This window comes from Hippocampus zosterae, chromosome 18, assembly GCF_025434085.1.
Source record: "Hippocampus zosterae strain Florida chromosome 18, ASM2543408v3, whole genome shotgun sequence".
Taxonomy (NCBI): Eukaryota; Metazoa; Chordata; class Actinopteri; order Syngnathiformes; family Syngnathidae; genus Hippocampus; species Hippocampus zosterae.
Window position 1 is genome coordinate 16,139,407 of NC_067468.1, and position 19,112 is coordinate 16,158,518.

At 45.4% G+C, this 19,112-nt stretch overlaps 2 protein-coding genes across 4 annotated transcripts; one reads left to right on the forward strand and one right to left on the reverse strand.

The window, feature by feature from the left end:
* Window positions 1–49: 49 nt before the first annotated feature.
* Window positions 50–3,508, forward strand: LOC127591214 (uncharacterized). Its single transcript, XM_052051124.1, has 5 exons — window positions 50–1,046; window positions 1,567–1,680; window positions 1,889–1,993; window positions 2,089–2,214; window positions 2,374–3,508. Exons 1-5 carry the CDS (start codon window positions 362–364, stop codon window positions 2,568–2,570), a joined length of 1,227 nt encoding a protein of 408 aa, XP_051907084.1. The 5' UTR covers window positions 50–361; the 3' UTR covers window positions 2,571–3,508.
* On the reverse strand, window positions 2,997–18,598 carry LOC127591205 (syntaxin-binding protein 1). 3 transcript variants are annotated; one of them, XM_052051104.1, is made up of 20 exons: window positions 18,431–18,598; window positions 13,932–13,981; window positions 13,717–13,798; window positions 13,544–13,620; window positions 13,153–13,231; window positions 12,902–13,005; window positions 11,812–11,960; window positions 11,481–11,565; window positions 11,075–11,205; window positions 10,905–11,012; window positions 10,742–10,802; window positions 10,481–10,546; window positions 10,310–10,390; window positions 9,862–10,000; window positions 9,568–9,677; window positions 9,391–9,492; window positions 9,079–9,164; window positions 8,836–8,990; window positions 8,008–8,167; window positions 2,997–5,068 (listed from the first exon to the last, which is right to left on the reverse strand). In XM_052051104.1, the coding sequence occupies exons 1-19, from the start codon at window positions 18,465–18,467 to the stop codon at window positions 8,058–8,060; spliced, it is 1,812 nt and encodes a 603-aa protein (XP_051907064.1). In that variant the 5' UTR covers window positions 18,468–18,598; the 3' UTR covers window positions 2,997–5,068; window positions 8,008–8,057. The 3 variants fall into 3 exon arrangements, with proteins under 3 accessions (XP_051907064.1, XP_051907065.1, XP_051907063.1); XM_052051105.1 differs by lacking the exon at window positions 8,008–8,167; XM_052051103.1 differs by lacking the exon at window positions 8,008–8,167 and having other exon boundaries at window positions 9,391–9,677.
* Window positions 18,599–19,112: the final 514 nt, after the last annotated feature.

Here is a 19,112-nt window from a genome sequence, read left to right on the forward strand (position 1 = left end):
TTGGTAGAAAGTTTTTACTTTCTGACCGCAGTCTTAAAATTCTAAACATGACAATTACCAAAACAACAACCGGTGTCGCCATATTTAATGACGCGACACACTACACTGGCGAATGTCGATGACGTAACACGCGCTGTCCCAATTTTTGCAACGTACACTCGTAATCTGCGCTCTCGGAACAATACGGACACCTCGACTATGAGTACACTTCAGCGACGACCGTAGAGTGGAGTAGAGTCCGGGTATTTGGTCCCGTGGTACGTCATCGCCGAGCGACAAACCGCGCCAGAGCCAAGTACGGGCCTCCATTTTTATACCAACTATCTTCAGATGATTCGTTTACAGTTATCCTATTCGTATCATGGCTACACGGAAGTTCACTCGGTGGTCAGAGAGCGAGGTCGCACTTTTCTTGAGATTGGTGGCTGAGGAAAAGATACAGAAAGAGCTGGACGGACCCCGAACTGAAAAAGCCTACCTGGAACTTTCCCAGCAAATGGCCACGCACGGGTTTGACCGCAGTTCTCAGACTTGCAGAGAAAAACTGAAAAAGATGAAGAGTGACTACAAAGCCATAAAGGACCACGGTCGCCGCGGCAGTTTGTACAGAAGCGATTGGAAGTGGTTAGGTCAGATGGAAGCCATCTATGGCCACAGACGCAACAGCCGAGGGCGAAGCGCTGAAGCGAAGCAGAAGCAAGAGTGGTCCGTGGAGGAGACGGGCTGTCTCATCGCGTTGTGGTCGTCCCCCGAGTCACGGAACAATTTTGCAGGCAGGGCCAAGCTAATGATGGAGTTCATTCGGCTGGAGATGGCGAGTGCGGGCTTCAATCGCACCACGGAACAGATCAACAATAAGTTGAAGAAACTGAAAATGGAATACAGGGACAAGAAGAAGCACCTGAAACCCAGTGACCTGGCACAAATGCCATTTTATGAAATGATGGAGTCTGTGCTCGGGAACACGCTCCCACCCCCGTTGATGGAGAACGTCAGTCCTGCCTCTGCAATACCGGACAGCATCATCGACCCATCCGCGGGCATTGGTAAGTGTATATTTTCCCCTCTAATGTCACACAAATATGGTGGAGGTTGTGGGTTTGACACCCCCTGGCCCCTGTGACCGTGTCAAAAGTGCAAGATGCTGAACCCCCAGTTACTCTTGATGCTGCGTCATCAGACAGCGAATGTTGTTAGTTCCTCCCTCACACAGTTAACAGTGAGAAATGTAAAAAGAAAAAGTTAAAAGCTAAAATGTCAAGTTAATCCGTATTTTTTAATTCAAATTGATTAAATCGATTGAGGTCAAATCAATTGCACTTCTTGGCCGTATCCGGCAGAGGCACAATTGATTTTGGCAAGCGGTGTCCATATTTTCCACTTGGGTTTGTGAACTGATTGCCGCTGTTATTGAAGTCATGTAATAAATAATGCTCGTTTTCTCAGCTTTCTGGTCTTAAACCAGTATTTTTGCGCCAAATCCATGACAACGCCTGCGCACAACAAGACTGCTACAAACACACCGCGTGTTTAAACACCGTTCTTCATTTGGAATGTGATTTCTAGGTTTGTCTGTTGACGACAACATGATTACAGCCGATACTGCTGCACCATCACGCCTGTGCCACCCGCCGTCACCTTCCTTCCCGGTGGAAAGTGCAAAGAATGATGGCCGAACAGGTTGGATTGTAGAATTCCCCACTTTTTGTTGAATCTATAAATGCTCAATAATCTTTTTTTTTTGCCTTCGATTATGAATAAGATCTATTCACATGCATATCAGTAGCAGATGCGAAAAGATTCTTCTTCAGTATTTTCATGCGTGTGGTCAGTTAGCTTATCCTGTTGTATTCTAAAGCTCTTTTTGCTTTTGGATTGTTATTTCTAGCTTTTTCCACCGATGACCACGTCATTAAAGCAGACAGCGACACACCTCCACCTCCACCCCTTTATTGCAAGACAGCAATAAATGCAACAAACAATGGCAGAAGAGGTACGGATTTCATATTTTCAGGTTTCACCACATCGTCGACACATCACTTGTTTGTGTTTTGAAACGATTCAACATCATCGTTGTGTTCTTTTTAGGTTTGTTTGCTGAGGTTATGTCGCTCGATAGTAGCGACGACCTTCCACCACCCCCGGCACCTCTCCCATGTGACTCGCCTTCACCGTCCTGCAGCTCCAAAGAAAGTTCGACAACAACCAAAAGGGGTACGATTTTTGGGCTTAGACACAGAAACAAGTTTTTGAAGCAGAGCCGGCGAATTGGCTTTCTTTATTTTTCTGATTACGACTGAGCACGGAGGGACGAGAACCCGTTTCCCGTAACCCGGAATCACTTTGCTTATTTTCAATTCTTGTTGAGCACAGCAAAAAGGAAGCGACCCAGCGATGGCCTGTTGGAGTTTTTGGAGCGATCGGACGAACGGTTCTTCCAGTTTAGTCGAGAGCTGATGCACAGGATGGAGGAGGACACAAAGTCACTGATTGGACTCTTGGGACGCATGGTGACGGTAATGGAGGCTTCAAATAAAAATAATAATGAACACCATCCATCCCCAAGTTGAACCGTGATGGGAGCTTGAGGAATATTTCACATTTTGCATTGACCTTTGGGGTGAGGCTTTTACGATATTTTCATGATGCCCCTCCGGCAGACATTTGTAAATAGATTAGTATTTTTTTTTCTATGTATTCATCCACTATCATGTTGGGATTGTATAAACATAAAACCACAAATGTGCACTGAACATAACATAAAACTGTAAAAATGTCTATCCAGTCAGCATTTATTTTTCCTGCATTTTATTCTAAAAATCCACCTGTAGAGTAATTTTTCCATTGAAATGTTTCTCTTGCTGCCCTCTGCGAAGGAGTCGTAAATGTTGAAAAGTGTTAAATATTCACGACGACTTACCGAATGTCGTATGACCACGACTGCGTTCATTGTTCATTTAGCGACCGTGACCAATAACTGACGAGTCTCAAAAGTCATGGAAGCCAATTTATTCGACAGCCTTAGTACATATATGTTACACATGGAAGTATTGTTTGTGCTTCAACACTCGCAAACATACATTCCCAATAAGTTAAACAATTTAACGACAGACTAATGTGCTGATACTTTAGGATAAGCGGTTCGGATAATGGACGGATGGAAATTGGGAAAGAAATCAAGCAATATGACAGTTCATCCGCTAGAACGGCAAATCAATTGAAACAAAAATAAACACCAGTAAGCATTTGCAGCACAGAAAACTTGAAGTGCAATATTCAACTTGTTTGGCTGGGTAAGAGGAAAGGAATGGGAGGAAATGTGGATTTTTTTTTGTTGTTTTCTCTTGCAAAGCCATTCACCATCGGAGAGGATTTACATTTGCACCAGCGGAAAATCAGGCAAAGAAAATATAGATATTCTATTCTTTTTTTTCGTTTGTTTCCAGCTAACAGCTACAGCTAAAACATTGCAAATACAGTGGCGTCTTATTGGCTTTCATAAAGGAAAGTTAGCACTACTTCACAGTCCGAAACATCCAACAGTGAGACGCTAAACGGCAACAAATGGCATCACAACACCGACACAGTGCATGTTCCAATGAAACGTCATTACGACAAGCAATAATACGACTGACAGGATACAATACTGAAACACAAGAAGGCTTCTTTTCGAGCAGGAGTGTCCAAACTTGTTTGGTTGAGGGCCGCATGCAGAAAAAAAATGGAAGGATGAAAGGGCCACGTTCAGACCGAAAAAAGAACTAACTGTAGTAAGGTGACCATTTTTCAGTTACTTGAGGATCGTTGATGTGATGTCTTCATAAATATTCATAGAGCGCAAAGTGGAAGAAACTAATTTTAGCTCGAACATTGAATTCTCCTTATTCATGACAGCATTTTGAAGATATATGATGTTCTTCTTTTATTTAAATCTAGGAATATAGAGAAAAGTTCTCTCCTTTCTCACTCTGCCCACCTTCGGTTTTTCTAACTAGCCATGTCAAATGTCATTTGTAATATATATTTTTTTAGAGCAGGTGGACATGTCACGGTCCGCTGAAAATGGATAGCGGGCCGTAAATGGCCCCTGGGCTTTAATTTGGACACCACTGGTTTAGCGTATTCATTTAACATGAAAACATGACATTGTCTGGAGAAGGGGGGGGGGCAGTTGAATACTTCATAATCTGGGCTGTCAGTGGAGGGATAACTTGCTTTAAAAATCACCAAGTGACCGGACCGCAACGATCCCTCAAGTGACGGCGAAAGCGTTCGCGTGGTGAATTTGCATAGTCTGAGCTCGCGCGCCGAGCCGCAAGCTGAGCCGCGGATGCTTCCGTAGACGTTTGGGTTTTTCAGTAGAGTATCCAAAACACAATCTTGGTGGAAAAGAAAAGCTGAGCTCCCCAAACACACATCCACACGGGATACAAACACAGTTAACAGTCCAGATACGTCCAAGCATGCTACTTTGATACAAACATCTCAAATGGGCGGCAGGGGGCAACTCCTCCCCAGTTAGATATATTTTTATATATATATTGCATGTTGATTGATATGATATATTTTACAACTCAAACCTCTCAAATGGCACATCCCCTCCCCCAGCCGCTTTCACGACACTGACCCGAAGCGGCTATCCCAGGACGACCAACAAGGATAGATTGACCTTTGACATATTCTAGCAGGTTTTATAGCATACAGTACACGCTGACATTTTGGTGTGTTCCTTTTAAAATGGCCGTCTGCTCTGGATACCTCAATCAAGTCGTTTCTTTGCATCCATTGCAAAACATGAGAATACTTGGTTTTTTTGACTCTTTTGTGAGAACATATATTTTCTTGTCATCTTTGATGACGTTTTTTTTTTTTTTTTTAACTCTTATTATTATCCTCAAGCAAGATGCATACAGAAGAAAGGTAATGGTTGACGTAAATAGGAAAGTAAAGAGGAGAGAGATTGGACGAGCGAGGGGCAGAGATTTTTAACTCGTCACTTCTTCGTCTGGTTTGTTCATGGCCTTGAGCTGCTCCAGCAGGGTGGTGGGGGTAAAGATGTTGGTTGATCCTGAAGACACACATAAAAAGAGCTGCAGTTAGATGCGCTTTAAGACGGATACAGGGAGGGGAAATGTGTTTTCAGCTCTTGTCATGGAAGGAATACTTCTACGCAGTTGTACATTGAACGGGGAGATTGAAACTGCATATATTAACATAGGTTTTATGTTAGAAACGCTCATTTCTGTTGATATTTACTTTTGTCCTACACTTAATCTGCCGAGCACTTACTTTGGCATCAGTCAAATCGATCATAATTGATGACTGGGGGCGGGGGTGAGAGAGTTCAAGTTACACTTCAACTATCATCACGATCACTCGTCACTCGCCAGTTCAATGCGTATCAAAGGATTTATTTGAAGTTTGTGTATATTTATTGTGCTTATTCTAAAAGGAACACCCTCAACAAAAAGTCTACTGTTGTGCTTTTTTTCCCCTCACCGCAGTTTACTTTTAGATCGCTGTAGTCGCAAGCTAATGGGTTCGTCAGGGGGTGGGGCGGGGTGAATGGAAGAAAAAAAAAGATTTGTGTCTGTGTACGTATTATTTATATTATGTTTTTTTGTGTTAGCGCACACTGCAGCCTAGACATTCCATCAGTTTCACATTCACAAAAATATTAAACTAATTAGGGAGGGAAAAAAGCAGGAAGCCTTGACGTTTCGGCGGCGCCATGATCTGCATCACCGGAAGTTGTTCGCGGTCGGCAGTCTGCATTTTTAGTTTGCGATTAGAACTGTTACGATATGTCTTCATTATTATGATTATTCTCATTCAAAGTTTGTTTAATGTACAATTAATGAATGGGAATCTGAAACACGTACGTACGATACTTCCGGCACTGAGCAGGCTGCAAAAGTGTGTCTCCACGCCAAGTCTCGAACAAGGTAGGCAGTGACTTCCTTTTTACAAAAACTATTGTATCTATTTTTCTGTTTATTATATGACATTCTGTAGCTTTCACACAGGATTGAAGCCTAACGCCTGTTTCAATATGAGCACATACAAATTGCCCAGGATTGCCTCCTGTATATGAGAATCAAATGCTAATAATATAAAAAGATCAAAACAGCTGAAGACACATTTCACTCTTTTTTTTGTAACTTGACAGGAGTAGGAATGGAGTAAAGCAAACATCTTGCCAAATTTGGTTCAGCCTAATGATATTTTACACATGATAGTTTCCAAAGTTCTTTCTAACAAATGAGGTTTTTGACCGTTTGATTTACTCCTCTCAACACACAGCAACGTTTGAACTCACGTTTGTTTGTTTCTGCTACAGAGCTACATGTCATGTTTCCTCTACTTTGTTAATTATTTGTAGACATTTCAGAGAATGCCCCAAATAAGCAGAAGCAGTGAGTCCAATTTTGCTTGTTTCACCGCCCAGGGTCTAAGGGGGATAGTTTACTGTCAAACATGCTGCTTTGTGCCCAAGAAACAAACAACTCTTTGACTAACTAGTCATTACGGACTTTGTGTACATGTCTAAATCTACACTTTAAGCGCATGACAAACACAAACACTTGCAGTAAGTAGGTGATGGCCGTTATCGCGTGTTGAATGTAAAAGACAGTATGCGCCAGAGCAGACATACTGCAGACTGAGAAACCATAAATAAAAATTCCCTCAATGACCTTCAACTATGTCCTGAAAGAAAACAAGGTGACTGTTGTGGCCAAGGGTTCATTAGAAAAATAAACAAGCAGTAATTGGGGAAAAAAAAAAGTGATCATAAAGATGGATCTTGGGGTAGATTAAATCTGAGGTGAGCGGTTAACAGGGTGAGCCTTTATACTATCGAGGGGCGATTTAATCCACCCAACAGAGATGAGAGGAGGAGGCAGCAGGGATGGGGGTTGGACAACCTCAGGCATGGCCGCTCTTCGTCACACTCTTTGTCTTGATATTGTGCGGAGTAAAGGCTTATTCTTCATTCACACGCATCTGTGCAGACATTTTGGTGAGGTTCGAGTTGCGTCATACACGCGGCATCAGCCAATTAATTTACAAACTATACAATGAAAATTTTTAAATACGTTGTTTTGGTTTTTTTGTTGTTGTAGGAATTATTCTTGCTCAATGAACAGCACTTTACGTGTAGAAAAATGCCTTTGCGATGATGATAACGCTCACACCAATAAAATATGTTTTTACAGGCTGAGATTCCCATAAAAGGGTCAAACAAAATGAGATAAAAGATTAATTTACAAGATAAACAATGAAAAATATTGCGGCAGATACGCAACCGAGGTTAATCGTCAATATTGCAGCGTTGGCTGTCACGCGGTTCGACCGGCCTGTTGGGGAAAATTGCTATGTTATTCCCAATGGCCAATGCGCCCCTGGAAGAGATGTAGTGTAGTGAAGAGCAAGAAGTGGCAGAGAAGTTCCCCAACACCCCTTTCCTCGCGTGACAAACAGTTGCAGTCTGCACCCTGCACGCTACGTTAGGCCCTACTCTCCCTCCTAACCATCCAGGGGTCCTCAGAAATGTACTTTTAATCATCACGCCATTCGTAAATTCAAAATGTCATCTACCGGGACCCTCGTTTAGAGTCTCGGGATAATGTCTCGTCTTGTACGTTGGCATCTATGGTGTTGTTTTGAGTCAGTCGCTGCACTAGAGAAAATGAGATCAACTTTGATCCATTTCTAATTGATGGTTCATTCTCCACAGACGTGGATGAAGACGGCCAAAATGTTTCCGCCGTTTGGTGAGCACAGATGTTTGCAAACGATGATTTGAGGCAAGAGTTGAGCCCGATAGAACGGCCCATGCAGTGAGAAAAGGCCATGGCGCACCCATCCCTGAGGGACACGAAGAGGAGGAGGAGGAGGAGGAGATGGTGGAGGGACAGAAAACACTAGCGAGTGAGTCAAAAGAAGAACAAGGAAGCCCTTGTGCTGCTAAAATTCAGAAAGGGCTTCTTGAGCGGCTGCCTTTACTTTTTTGTCTGTGTGATTTCTCTCTCCCTCCCTCCCAATCTGTCTCTGCCTCACTCGTCTGAGGCGTCCGCGTCCTCAAAGGACACCCTAGTGGACTCTCGGAAGTCGGGGTGCTGCAGGTCCGATAAGAATTTGGTGGGGGTGAGCATGTGGGTGGAACCTGTAGGAGGAACAGAGGTGGCTTCACCGCTCATCTTTCAACACAATGCCGGGCCCTCATCCACTCTCTCCAGCGTTTTTTGTTTTTTTTTTTCCTTTTCTTTTTCAAAACGACACACAGACACACTCGTTGACTTAGCTGTTCACAGAACACACCAACAGGGAAATACACACATTGTCAAATGTTGCACAAAAAGAAGACATGGCAAGAGTGCGATTCAAAGACGACGACAGTTTGGAAAGAGAGCAGCAGAGAAAGCGTTAAGACGCATCCGATCAAATCAACAGTCCGGGGAGGGGGGGGGGGCATGACATGGAGGGCTACCTTAACAGAAGACACCGCACACAAAATAGAGCTGCTGTAAACACGTCGTCGTGACTCGTAGTCCAGCTCGTGGCTAAACGGTTGCCCTTTTGTAATTTACCGCATATTTGAAAAGTGTTTTCGAAACACTTGTCAGTTACGAGCATCCGACAAACACTTTATTTCGTATACTTGAGTAAAAATGCGCTGCAAGCCTCGGCGTCAGGTCTCGACTACAGTCGGCATTGATTTCCTTTTCACCGACTCACAAACGATTGCATCCATTTGTGAGTTGGCGAGAAGCTTAGTTCTTACTCTTGAGGCTCGCCCCCGCCCTCCCCGCCCTCCCCATTTGCACCACTCACCGATGATGGCTTCCCACTTGCCGTTGGCCTGTGTGACCTCGTAGGCGCAGCGCATCTCGCTAAAGGACACTCCCCCAATGATGAAGACCATGACCCTGGGGCCTGTGCGGTATTCTCCGGGTGTCTTGTTCTTGTGCCAGTGTCCGTACCGAGCGCTGCCGGGAATCGGAAGCGCCATAATATGAGGGGAAACTTGCGCAGTTTTATCATGTCCAATACATGTTTGTGTGTATGCGCGCATACCTGACGGCAGTGGTGCTGAAGGAAGCAGAAGAGCGGGTGGAAATGTAGGGGTAGTGCTTTGTGTCGAGTTTATCATCAATGGCATCCTGCGGAGGGACAAAAAGACAAATAATGTTCAATAACTAAATCCACGGGGACTTGCGGCCCATATCAAATGTCATTTTGAGTATTTATTTTGTCACGTCGCGGGCCGCTGGAACAAAATGCTCGGCGGTCCGCAAATGCTCCCCGTGGCCGTAGTTTGACCACCCCTGATGTTACAAACTCCAAACATGCACTGGCAAGTGATTGGTGGACTAGTGGCAAGCACACCTCCATGATGTCCTTGACCAGCGGTGTCCAGCGGGATAATTGGTAGGTCTGCTCACTGACCCGCTCCTTCCTGTCCAATTTCTTGCCTCGACGGAGGGTTGACTGAGAAAAGGAAAAAAAACGAACCCTGATATACAGTCGAAGAAAGAATGGCAACGAGAGTGGAGAGGGAGTTACGTCGGTGACAATCGGGACACCCAGATGCGCCATGTTGGTGATGATCTCGCTGTCTTCAGGGGGAATCTGAGCGTGCTGGATGAGCTTGTTCAGGTTCTCCTCCGTGATGCCTGCGGACGCTCGTACACGTTACCGATCGAATCACCTTACGCTCTGGATGTGTGTCCTGAGGGAAGAGTTCTGATTGCTTTTGCATCTCTGGGCCATCTGTGCCACTTTGATTGGTGTTTCATGTTTTGGCCATCCGGTGTCCATTTTGTTGTGACTCAACATATCGTGTAGTGTTCTTCCTACCGTTCTTGAGGAAGATGTAGAGCAGGATGATGCGAATCTTGTCATATGTGCTGACGTTGGCATCCAGCAGAATGGGCACGATGGCCCTCATTGGGTCTTTGATCTTCTCCCCCTCGGCATCCGTGCCCATTGCCAGGTCCTGCAAAAGGCGCAGGTTTGACAGGCGTGTGCCCCCTTCCTCCTCTCGAATAACCAACGTGATGTAATCGCACCCGTCCACAGAGTAGTAGACAATTCAGCTTGTATCGACGTGATTACCATTTAACTCAACTGCCTGCGCTATCAAGCTAGATGGAAACCTCACAATAAGGCAGTATAACCCTGAGATGTATCCGATCCAATCGGGGATAATCAACGTGCTATAATTGAATCAAAGTTTTTTTTAAAAAAGGGTTGCAATGTTCAAACATCTGTTGAAATATGATAATAATTTATGCTCCCGTTTCACCTGTTCCACGCGGCACAGCTTGTCCACTGTTCCCTGGTAATGCTTCATGCAGTCTTCCGCCAGCTGCAGGTGAGTGGAATACTGCAAAACGCGACCCGCTCACAGTTAGCGTTCCCACGTCCAAAAAAAAAATAATAATAATAATAATCATCCGTCGTCACATAAGCGCACCTTGCTGAGTTCCTTCTGATATTGGGGCATTTTCTTCAACATCTGGGACAGATCCCTCATTGTGGTCTGTCGAAGGAAAAGCAACGTGAAATCGTCAACGCCATTAGTCACTCATCACGAACTAGCTAATCACAGAAATTGGCCTCACTCATTCTTTCTTGGAATTGTCCAAAATATTTTGATAAGCTCAGCAAGTAGGATTAAAGCGGACCAGACAGCGCTAGCACAGCTTCTGATGAATGAATGAAGGATTCATGTTACCTTCTCTCCGGTGTTCATTCTCTTGCTGGAGGAAAACTCCTTCAGCTGGCGCGTCACTTCCCTTTAAGTCACCCCCAAAAAAATAATCAAAAATAAAAAACATTGTTGGTATAATCCCGGATACGCGATCCGGAATACTTGGATGATGTGGAAAAGTACTCACTGGGACACCTCTGCAATGTGTTTGTGTCTCAGGCTCACCCACAGATCATCGTCTTCGTGGAGAAGAACCTCTTTCTCACGAGAGTCTCCCATGCCGCTTGTGTCGTACCTGAGCAAAAGCGTTTGATGACAAACGGGTCACATCTTGGAAAGTCGTCCTTTTGGGCATACTTGTAGACGTCGTTTTCGATTGGCAGCAAATCGTAGCCCATAGCCTGGAAGGTGAGCTCATGCAGGACAGGTGAGACGGGGTCAAAGGCCCTGTCCAGGATGATCAATTGGGAGCGGGCCTTATCCGGACCCTGCACGTACACGCACAAAAGAGTGAGTCTTTTCAAATTGTCTTTTTTTTTTTTGGATGACAAATAAGTATTTCATCTAAAGAGAAACGGTGGACTGACGCTCCGCAAAAACAAAAAACTAACAAAATAAGATCTCAATCGGTCTCTGTGCCGCCCGGTACCAAATGGGTCCGCGGTCCGGGTGGTTGGGGACCGCTGCTTTCAAACATACGAATTTGGACCCCCCCCCCCCCCCCAAAAAAAAATTAAAAAAGGGGGCAAGAAAGAAGACTCGCCTCTCCCATGGTGGGGTCATCAGCCTTGTAGGCATCCAGTTTATCCTGAACCAGCTGAGCCAAGGTGGCGTTGTCTTTGTAGTCTCTGATGGAAGGACGGACAGAAGGACGCAACTCTTTGCCATCAGTAAATACAAATGACACCTTTTCCGCCTGACAATCTATACAACGGCAACACTGACCACAATAATGCGATCCGTATTAAGTGAACAGGAAGTGCTTTGTAATGGATCGAATAACATCCTCGCACACAAACGAGGAAACCCCGTAACGTAACGATGTGCCTCTCCTTCCTGAAAATGCCGTTTAGCCGCGTGCCCTGGTGTCTCACCCTCGGTATCTGACCGCAGGGTACTCCTTCAGCGTGGCGCACAGCGTGGCCAGTTGCTCAGCCAGCCTCTCCATCACGGGGTTCTTCAGCTGGGTCTTATGGGGGCTGTAGAAACTGTGAAAGGCATCGGCATTGTCCAGAGAGTACACCTGCGCACAGATAACAAAGTTTGGCTTTTGTTCGAAGGTTGGTTCTCTTAAGGCCTCTTCCGGCCTCCCCCGTGACTTGTCGTACGACGCCCTCTTCTTTAGAGGACAATTTCTCTTTCTCTCCAGTTGTGCCCACCGTCACATGACCATGCTTCCGCACCACAGAAGGCTCCTGCTACGATTGGCCAACATTTGCTGTATGGCTCTTGGCCCATTCAAATGGGGAATGTGCATCAGCATGTGGGCGGGGCTACGAAGCACCACGGTGCCTGGAGCGGAAACTCACTGTCTTGGATTTAACAACGGTAGGCAGGGTGGCGCAAAGCATTGTGGGTCGAGGAAAAATTATCCAGATCAGAAAGCGAAATATCAAGTAAATAATGGGGGAATTGGAGTGGTGTGGATTGTACATAACATAAAGACGATACGTGCTGAACAGGTAGCAAATTGGGTTGGACTACCTCAATGGAACAGTCCTAAAATGGTATTTTTTTTGTAACCATCGGTTTGTTTTAAATCCGATCAAACAGGCATGACATGTGGAGTCCCTCTAGGGTCAATCCTTGGACCCCTTTTTTTTTTTCAGCCTGTATATGCGACCCTTGAGTCAAATTCTTCAGAGCGCCACTGTTGGCTATCACGGCGATGCGGGTGATACGCAGATACATCGATCAGTGTCCCCATGTGACAGCCGTTCAATGACGGGTGCTGCGTCACAGTCAAAAACAATTGAATAACTGCGAGAACCATTGACTAATTGTGTTATTTATAAAATAGTCCATTCAGAATCAGCTACCATAACATGGTCTCTATCGTGAATTTTTAGTAAATGAATGCAATACTCATTGAGCAGTATCAGGAATTTGAGAGACTTGAACAAAGCCCCTTGTGTAGGTTTTCCCTCAGGTTTTTGAACTTGACTCATCTCTCAAATGTTTTACCTGAGACTCGTACGGCAAGAAGGCGATGTTGATCTCCGTCAATGTCTTGATGGTTTTGGAAGCGCGGCTCTTGACCAGTTCATTGAAGAGGGGATCGGGACAGGCTTGTGGGGAAGAGGAACGAGATTGTGAGAACATTTCCAGAACAAAGGGCTCTGGGTCTTCCAGATACGGTTCCTGGAGAATCCAAGCTCAAGCAGATAACCCAAGCAGGCAAACAAGATATTGTTATCACCCTTATGGATACTCACAGTCGGTGAAGAAAACATGAGCCGCTTTGTATTTTGCCGAATGCGGGTCCTTGAAGTCTCCGATGAGGGTGTGGACTGACTGGGGACGCAGAAGAAGAAGCCGTGAGGTGTGACAAAGGCCTTGATGTGTGTTGACAACATAGTCTACTTGTAGATTCATCTACTCTTATTTACATGGTGCTAGCATTGACTCCATAGATGTTCCATTTCCAAATTTTGGAGAAAATATCAAAACTTCATGTCATGGTTCGCGAAACTAATTGTTTTTTCATTTTGATCTTCAGTAGGAACTATTACGCGAGTATTATGTGTTATGTGGTCGTATATTATATACCGGTACTCAACTACAGCTAGGGTTGGGATGTACTTTTGAGAGTATGTGAAAGCTCACCTTCTCTGTCGGCGTAATCAGAAAAATGGCCTCCAGGCTGGGAAGAGGCTCTCGTCGCTTGTTGATGTCCTCCACAACTAGGTGAAAGGTCAAGAGAAACGTTCGTCATCCCGGTTGCACATGCAAAGGTACGCATGCGAGTACGCCGTCCAATGGAAACACATTTCACTTACTGGTGATGCCCTCTGTCATGATGTCCGTCATCTTGCAGCAAGAGGACAACATCCTCATGCTGAGCTGGTCCACAATCAGGGCCTGCAAACGGGAGACGACGTCATCATGAGGAGATAATACAGCCGGCCATCCGGTGGGCGAGTGAGCTGGAAGCTATGATTGCGGCCATTCGGACTACAATCTTCCTATGGACATTGTTAATGTCGCTTCTCACCTTCCATTCGCCCTTCTTCTTCACCTTCTTGATGACATCATTCATAATTTCTGCAACAGAAAGATAAGAAGGAGCTCAATTAGAGAAGAAGACTGGACTTTGGTGTACAAAATATAGTGAGTTTGTGACACTACAATTTTTTTGGGGGGGGGGGGTAATTATTCTTCTTATAAATTCAAAGAAGCGTTGTTGCAAGAAAGCCCCGATCCCACTGAGTGAGATGAGTGTTTTCGAAGGGCAGCGGGTGTTGCGGGCACCTCAGAGTTTGTCAAGGTTCGTTCGAGGTCGCAATTGTTCCTGAAACGGTTTGCCTGTACGTTTCTTGCCGCACATGCAGTCCTTGAGTCAGATGAATAACACGCGCCAGGCAAACAAGGCTAATGAGCACAATCCGGTGACAGGTGTCAAAGGCAATCTAACAATGCTTGGATCATCATGATCCATTCCTAACCTTCTACGTTGGTTTAGGATTACCAGTAATCCAATTCAAATCGTCACTCTTGGAAACAGGATGCAATGTCACAGTCATCATACGACCAATGGAAAAAATCTTTCAAAAAGTTTAGTGGCCCTTTCACCCTTCCGTTTTTTTTTCTGTTTGCAGCCTTCAAATGAAAAAAATTCCGGCCCCCTGTTTTGGATCAAGTGGGGAGAGGCTGCAAGCAACAAATAGAGAAAGTGCAAGAAGGAAAGAAGAGGATTTGGCAGACTGTGGGCAGCTTGTGAGTCACAGGAACTGTATCTGACCTCTTGTGGGAGAGGTGATCCTGGAACAGGGCCAACCAGAGTGCACCACGTAATTCTCACTAAACAACACAAAGGGTCTTCACCTGTTCCGTCAGCACAACAGTTCGAGTGCACATGAAGCAAAACTAAAAAAAAAAAAAAAACGCTTAGCCACAGTAAACGTATCTGCCACCAAATTTAACCGGATCAGTTTGTTTCTAAAACAAGACGCTTCCACAAACAAGGGGGGGGGCCAGGCGTCACTCGTTCCTCACTTTTCCTCCTCTGCAGCTGATGTTTTCTCAGGCTTTTGCATAACAGGACATTGCTGATAGCGTGTCTCTGATAAATTCCGCAAGTATAAAAACGGTCGCCGTTTTTGTTCAGTACAACAACAAATTCTGAATAAAAGAAAATACCACAGTGAACTACGAGGAAATCAGAAAATAAGAAATACGCCTTATAAATGTAAACAATCATTTCAAAGTTACGATCCTTCATACGGCGTTAGCATCATTGCTACTTGCTAACGTGACTGATCAAAGGATGATGCGATTGATTGAGTTGAAAACAAAACATCTGGACTAGTCGTTTGAACAATACAGAAAAACAGTGGTCCGACAGAAGGGAACAGACCTGGTCAAACACCGCGCAACAGCTGTGTCAACCAAACACACACACACACACACACACACACACACAAAAGCCTTATGAGCTCAGTCCTGACCAGTTTAACAGGATACACATCCTTTTGGTGCAATATCCAAAAACTGAGGCATGACAATGTCCAGCTGTTTTTTTCCTTTATTGTTTATGGGTTGTTGTTTTTTAACAATTTGTGTAATCCTTAAAACATTAAAGAAATACCCCCCCCCCCCCCAAAAAAAACACGACATACAACTTGTCAGTGTATTCAGTCATCCATTGTCTAATCCACTCCTCCTCACGAGGGTGGCGGGCGCGCTGGAGCCGATCCCAGCTGTCTTTGAGCAGTAGGCGGGGGGGGGGACACCCTGAACTGGTTGCCAGCCAATCGCAGGGACAATTTTGAGTGTTCCATTCGCCTGACACGCGTGCAAGAGACGTGTGACGCTAATTAGAGGACACACCAGTCATCTCACAACCGACACCAAGGGTCAAATTAATCTCTTTGAGGGGGTGCCATCATTTTTGTCCGGGTCTAGTTCATGTATTAAAAAATATATATACTGTATATATAATTGAGTTGAACCGCAATTCAAAAGCAATGTCTGATTTTCATTCCATCTGTATTAATACTATTGTCAGATTCAAGTTATTTTTGTGGCCACAATTGGTTTTTTTTCTGTCATTAACACAGGGGTGGGGTACCTGTACCTGTGTCTGCGTATGTGCAAGGCGGATGGCAAGCTGAGGATCAAGGGAGGATGCTTGCCAGTTCTGACGCAGCACTCTTTCTCAGCGTAAGACTAAGGGATTTCACTCTCGTTACAATACCCTGTGTAGGCCCGTTTTAAAATGAGCTCCGTCACGTAGGCCTTTGTGCTCTGTAACCACAGCGACCGCGTATGCACGCGTGTTTGTGTCTACAGTCACCCCCGTACGCTTATTGTGCACGCGTGCATGCGTCACAGAGGGCCGAGGGCTGCAGGCACTGCAGCAGACACCCAAGCCAGACCAGCGGGATGCTGTGGTTCAGTGATGTTTGTTTCCAAGGTCAGATGACCTAGACCGTGAGTATAAGGCCTTATATGCTTTAGTGTGGGCATGGGTTGAGTTAAAAAAAAAAAGGTTGGTAATTGTGCAAATCAGGTGCCGGATTGGTGCTTACCAGAATAGCCCAGTAGAATTGTCAGTTTTCAGCTATAAATCGCTCAGTAATTAACAATGAGCACAGCGGTTTCATGCAATCTGTAATATCTGATATGAAGTGATTAAAATACAGTACTACAACTAATAATAATAACCACATCTTGGCCTCATTTCCATTCTTCTCTCTCTCGCTCGCTCTCAAAAGGAGTTATGAAAGTGGAGGCTGAAGCGCTGCACGCCGCCCATCCCCCTCAGCCGCATCTTCTACATCAATTGCTGCAGAAAGGACCCATGATGGTTCTTCGGTCCTCCCTCCCTCCCTCTCAGCCATTCCACCAATGGCAGCGCAGCTTCTACTCAGCCGTCCAAAGCGCAGGTGTCACCTACTGCGTCCCAGGCCTGGCCACTACCGACGTCATGCTGCCTGAGCGTATTCAGGTCCTTAGTTAGTTGCACAATAATGTAAGCACCAGTTACAAAGCCTTGATCAGTTTTTTAAAAAGTATGGAAGGATTTTTTTTTTTTACTCAGGTTCTAGCAAGAATTGATTTGATATGTTATTGTTTAAAAAAACGACATTGATGGTTCCAAGGGATAGCGGCTCCAGGATTCTTTTCCTCCTGGGGCGAAAGCGGTCTTGACCAATACACAAACCGTGCAGCGCCATCCCTGATGGTGCCTCACCGTTGCTGGTGCGGTATTCTGATAAGATGACAATGATACGATTATAACCTGCTTAAATGGCACAAAAATACACCGTGGCATTTGCGATGTGTCGGAGACTTATTCTGATTGATCAAACGCATTTTCACCTCTTCGTGCAAAGCGTGCCAAAGGTCCAATAGAGTGTGATACACGTTGGATGTTGGCCCCGTAATGAACACAATGCATGATTCAGTTCAAGAAAACAAAAAATGTCGCCATCATGCCCACATAACATGCTATCTGTGCGCTGCGAAATGGGATCATCAGTTTTATGCACCGTAAAATCAAGAACATAAAACATTTTAAATCATGCTAATCCTGATTTCCCGCTTGAATTGGGAACTTAAACAAGAATACTAGAAGCAGATAAACAAAAGCTCCAAATCAATGACAAATAACAGACTTGATCATCCCTTGCCTGACAAAACCACTGATACTGTACTTCCCATCCATGGCCAAAAAGGAGAAGGAAACTGCGCCTCCGTGTTTAGGCCTGCATCAGCATCACACGCACACACACAGACACTCCCGGAGCATCCTCTCCGGAATAAATAAATCAATCTAAATTGGGACCGGCGGTGAAAGCTGCTCAGATTGGTTTTGTCAAGAGGTGACATTGGCTCCGTGTAAATGTGCTTCTTTTTGGTGGAATGCGGATTGCGGAAACTCGCTTGCATTGCGCCCGTTAAAGGCAATTCAATGGTCACGATATCGTCCTCCCATGAACGTGAACTGGACAGCAGACCGAAGCTTGTATCAGCCCCTTGGGCGTTAAGTGCATTTTACGCAAAAGCGGCGCATCCTCCGCGAAGGGTGAGGCACTGTCGAAAACACCAACCTCGACGAGGATCTATTTCGAATAAAACGGTCATCCATAGCATGGCGATTGCTCGTTTTCGTCGCTAAATAGCCAGGCTGAATTATATGCCACATTACAGCGAACGGGGTGTTTCCCCCCCCCCCCCCCCCCCCCCAAGCGCTTGTCAGAAAAGGATTTCTACAATAGTCATCCGCGGGTGATCACTGATCGATCGTTCAAGCCAACTTGACATTGGCGCAGAGGCGCCGCAAGAAGGCAACGAAAGCACCCAGACCCCCGCAGGTTGCCTCCATCACGTTCTCCGCTCTGCATCACGACGGCATTGACGACGAGACGTCAACAGCACCACCTTCGCACTCATCCTTAATCACCGCTTGCCTCCCAAACAACAACAAATACATTTACGGCGCACAAGGTCATTGAGGCTAATCTGGAATAATAACATGAAGGATCTTACTCTCTCCGACCACCGCCTTTAATCCGATAGGTGCCATGATGGTGCCGAGTATTGGGTCTTGTGCTTCCTCCTGTCGTCCTCCTCCTCCCCCTCCCGCTCCCTGTGTTCACCTCCTCCCATCACTGCGTAGGAGCCCTCACAAGGAGTCGTCGGAACGTATCCTTCCGCACTGTGCGCACCACTATTGGGGCGTATTTGGACTAACTACTGCGTCTTATTAGCTATAAAAAAGATTACTTTCGTTTTACTCACTTCAATGTATTATATCGAGAAAAAAAACACGAATAAGATTGTATACGGTTAATGGGGAATTGTAATACGCATTTAGGCTGCTCGTGGTGGTTCGGCATCCAGCCACAAAATTAGACGAGGGGGAAAAGCTCTCTGGCATTTTTGCGCGCAAGGAGAGCGGCGATTACTTGACATTTTTCCCGCACGATCGGCGCTCTAGTCGAGCTAGATGTGACTATAAAGAGGCAAAACTGCGCACTATTTGCTTACGAGCACGTAGTGACATCTAGCGCTTCACGGGTTGCAGCCACTCGTCGCGCGCACATGTCAACTAGTACACACACGTTTGCCTTACTAGTAGTCACATGAAGTTGCCCCCCCCCCCCAGTCGCACTGCTACCTTAAACAGACAGTTTTGCTATTGGCTCTGATCATAGCTCTACTTGTATAC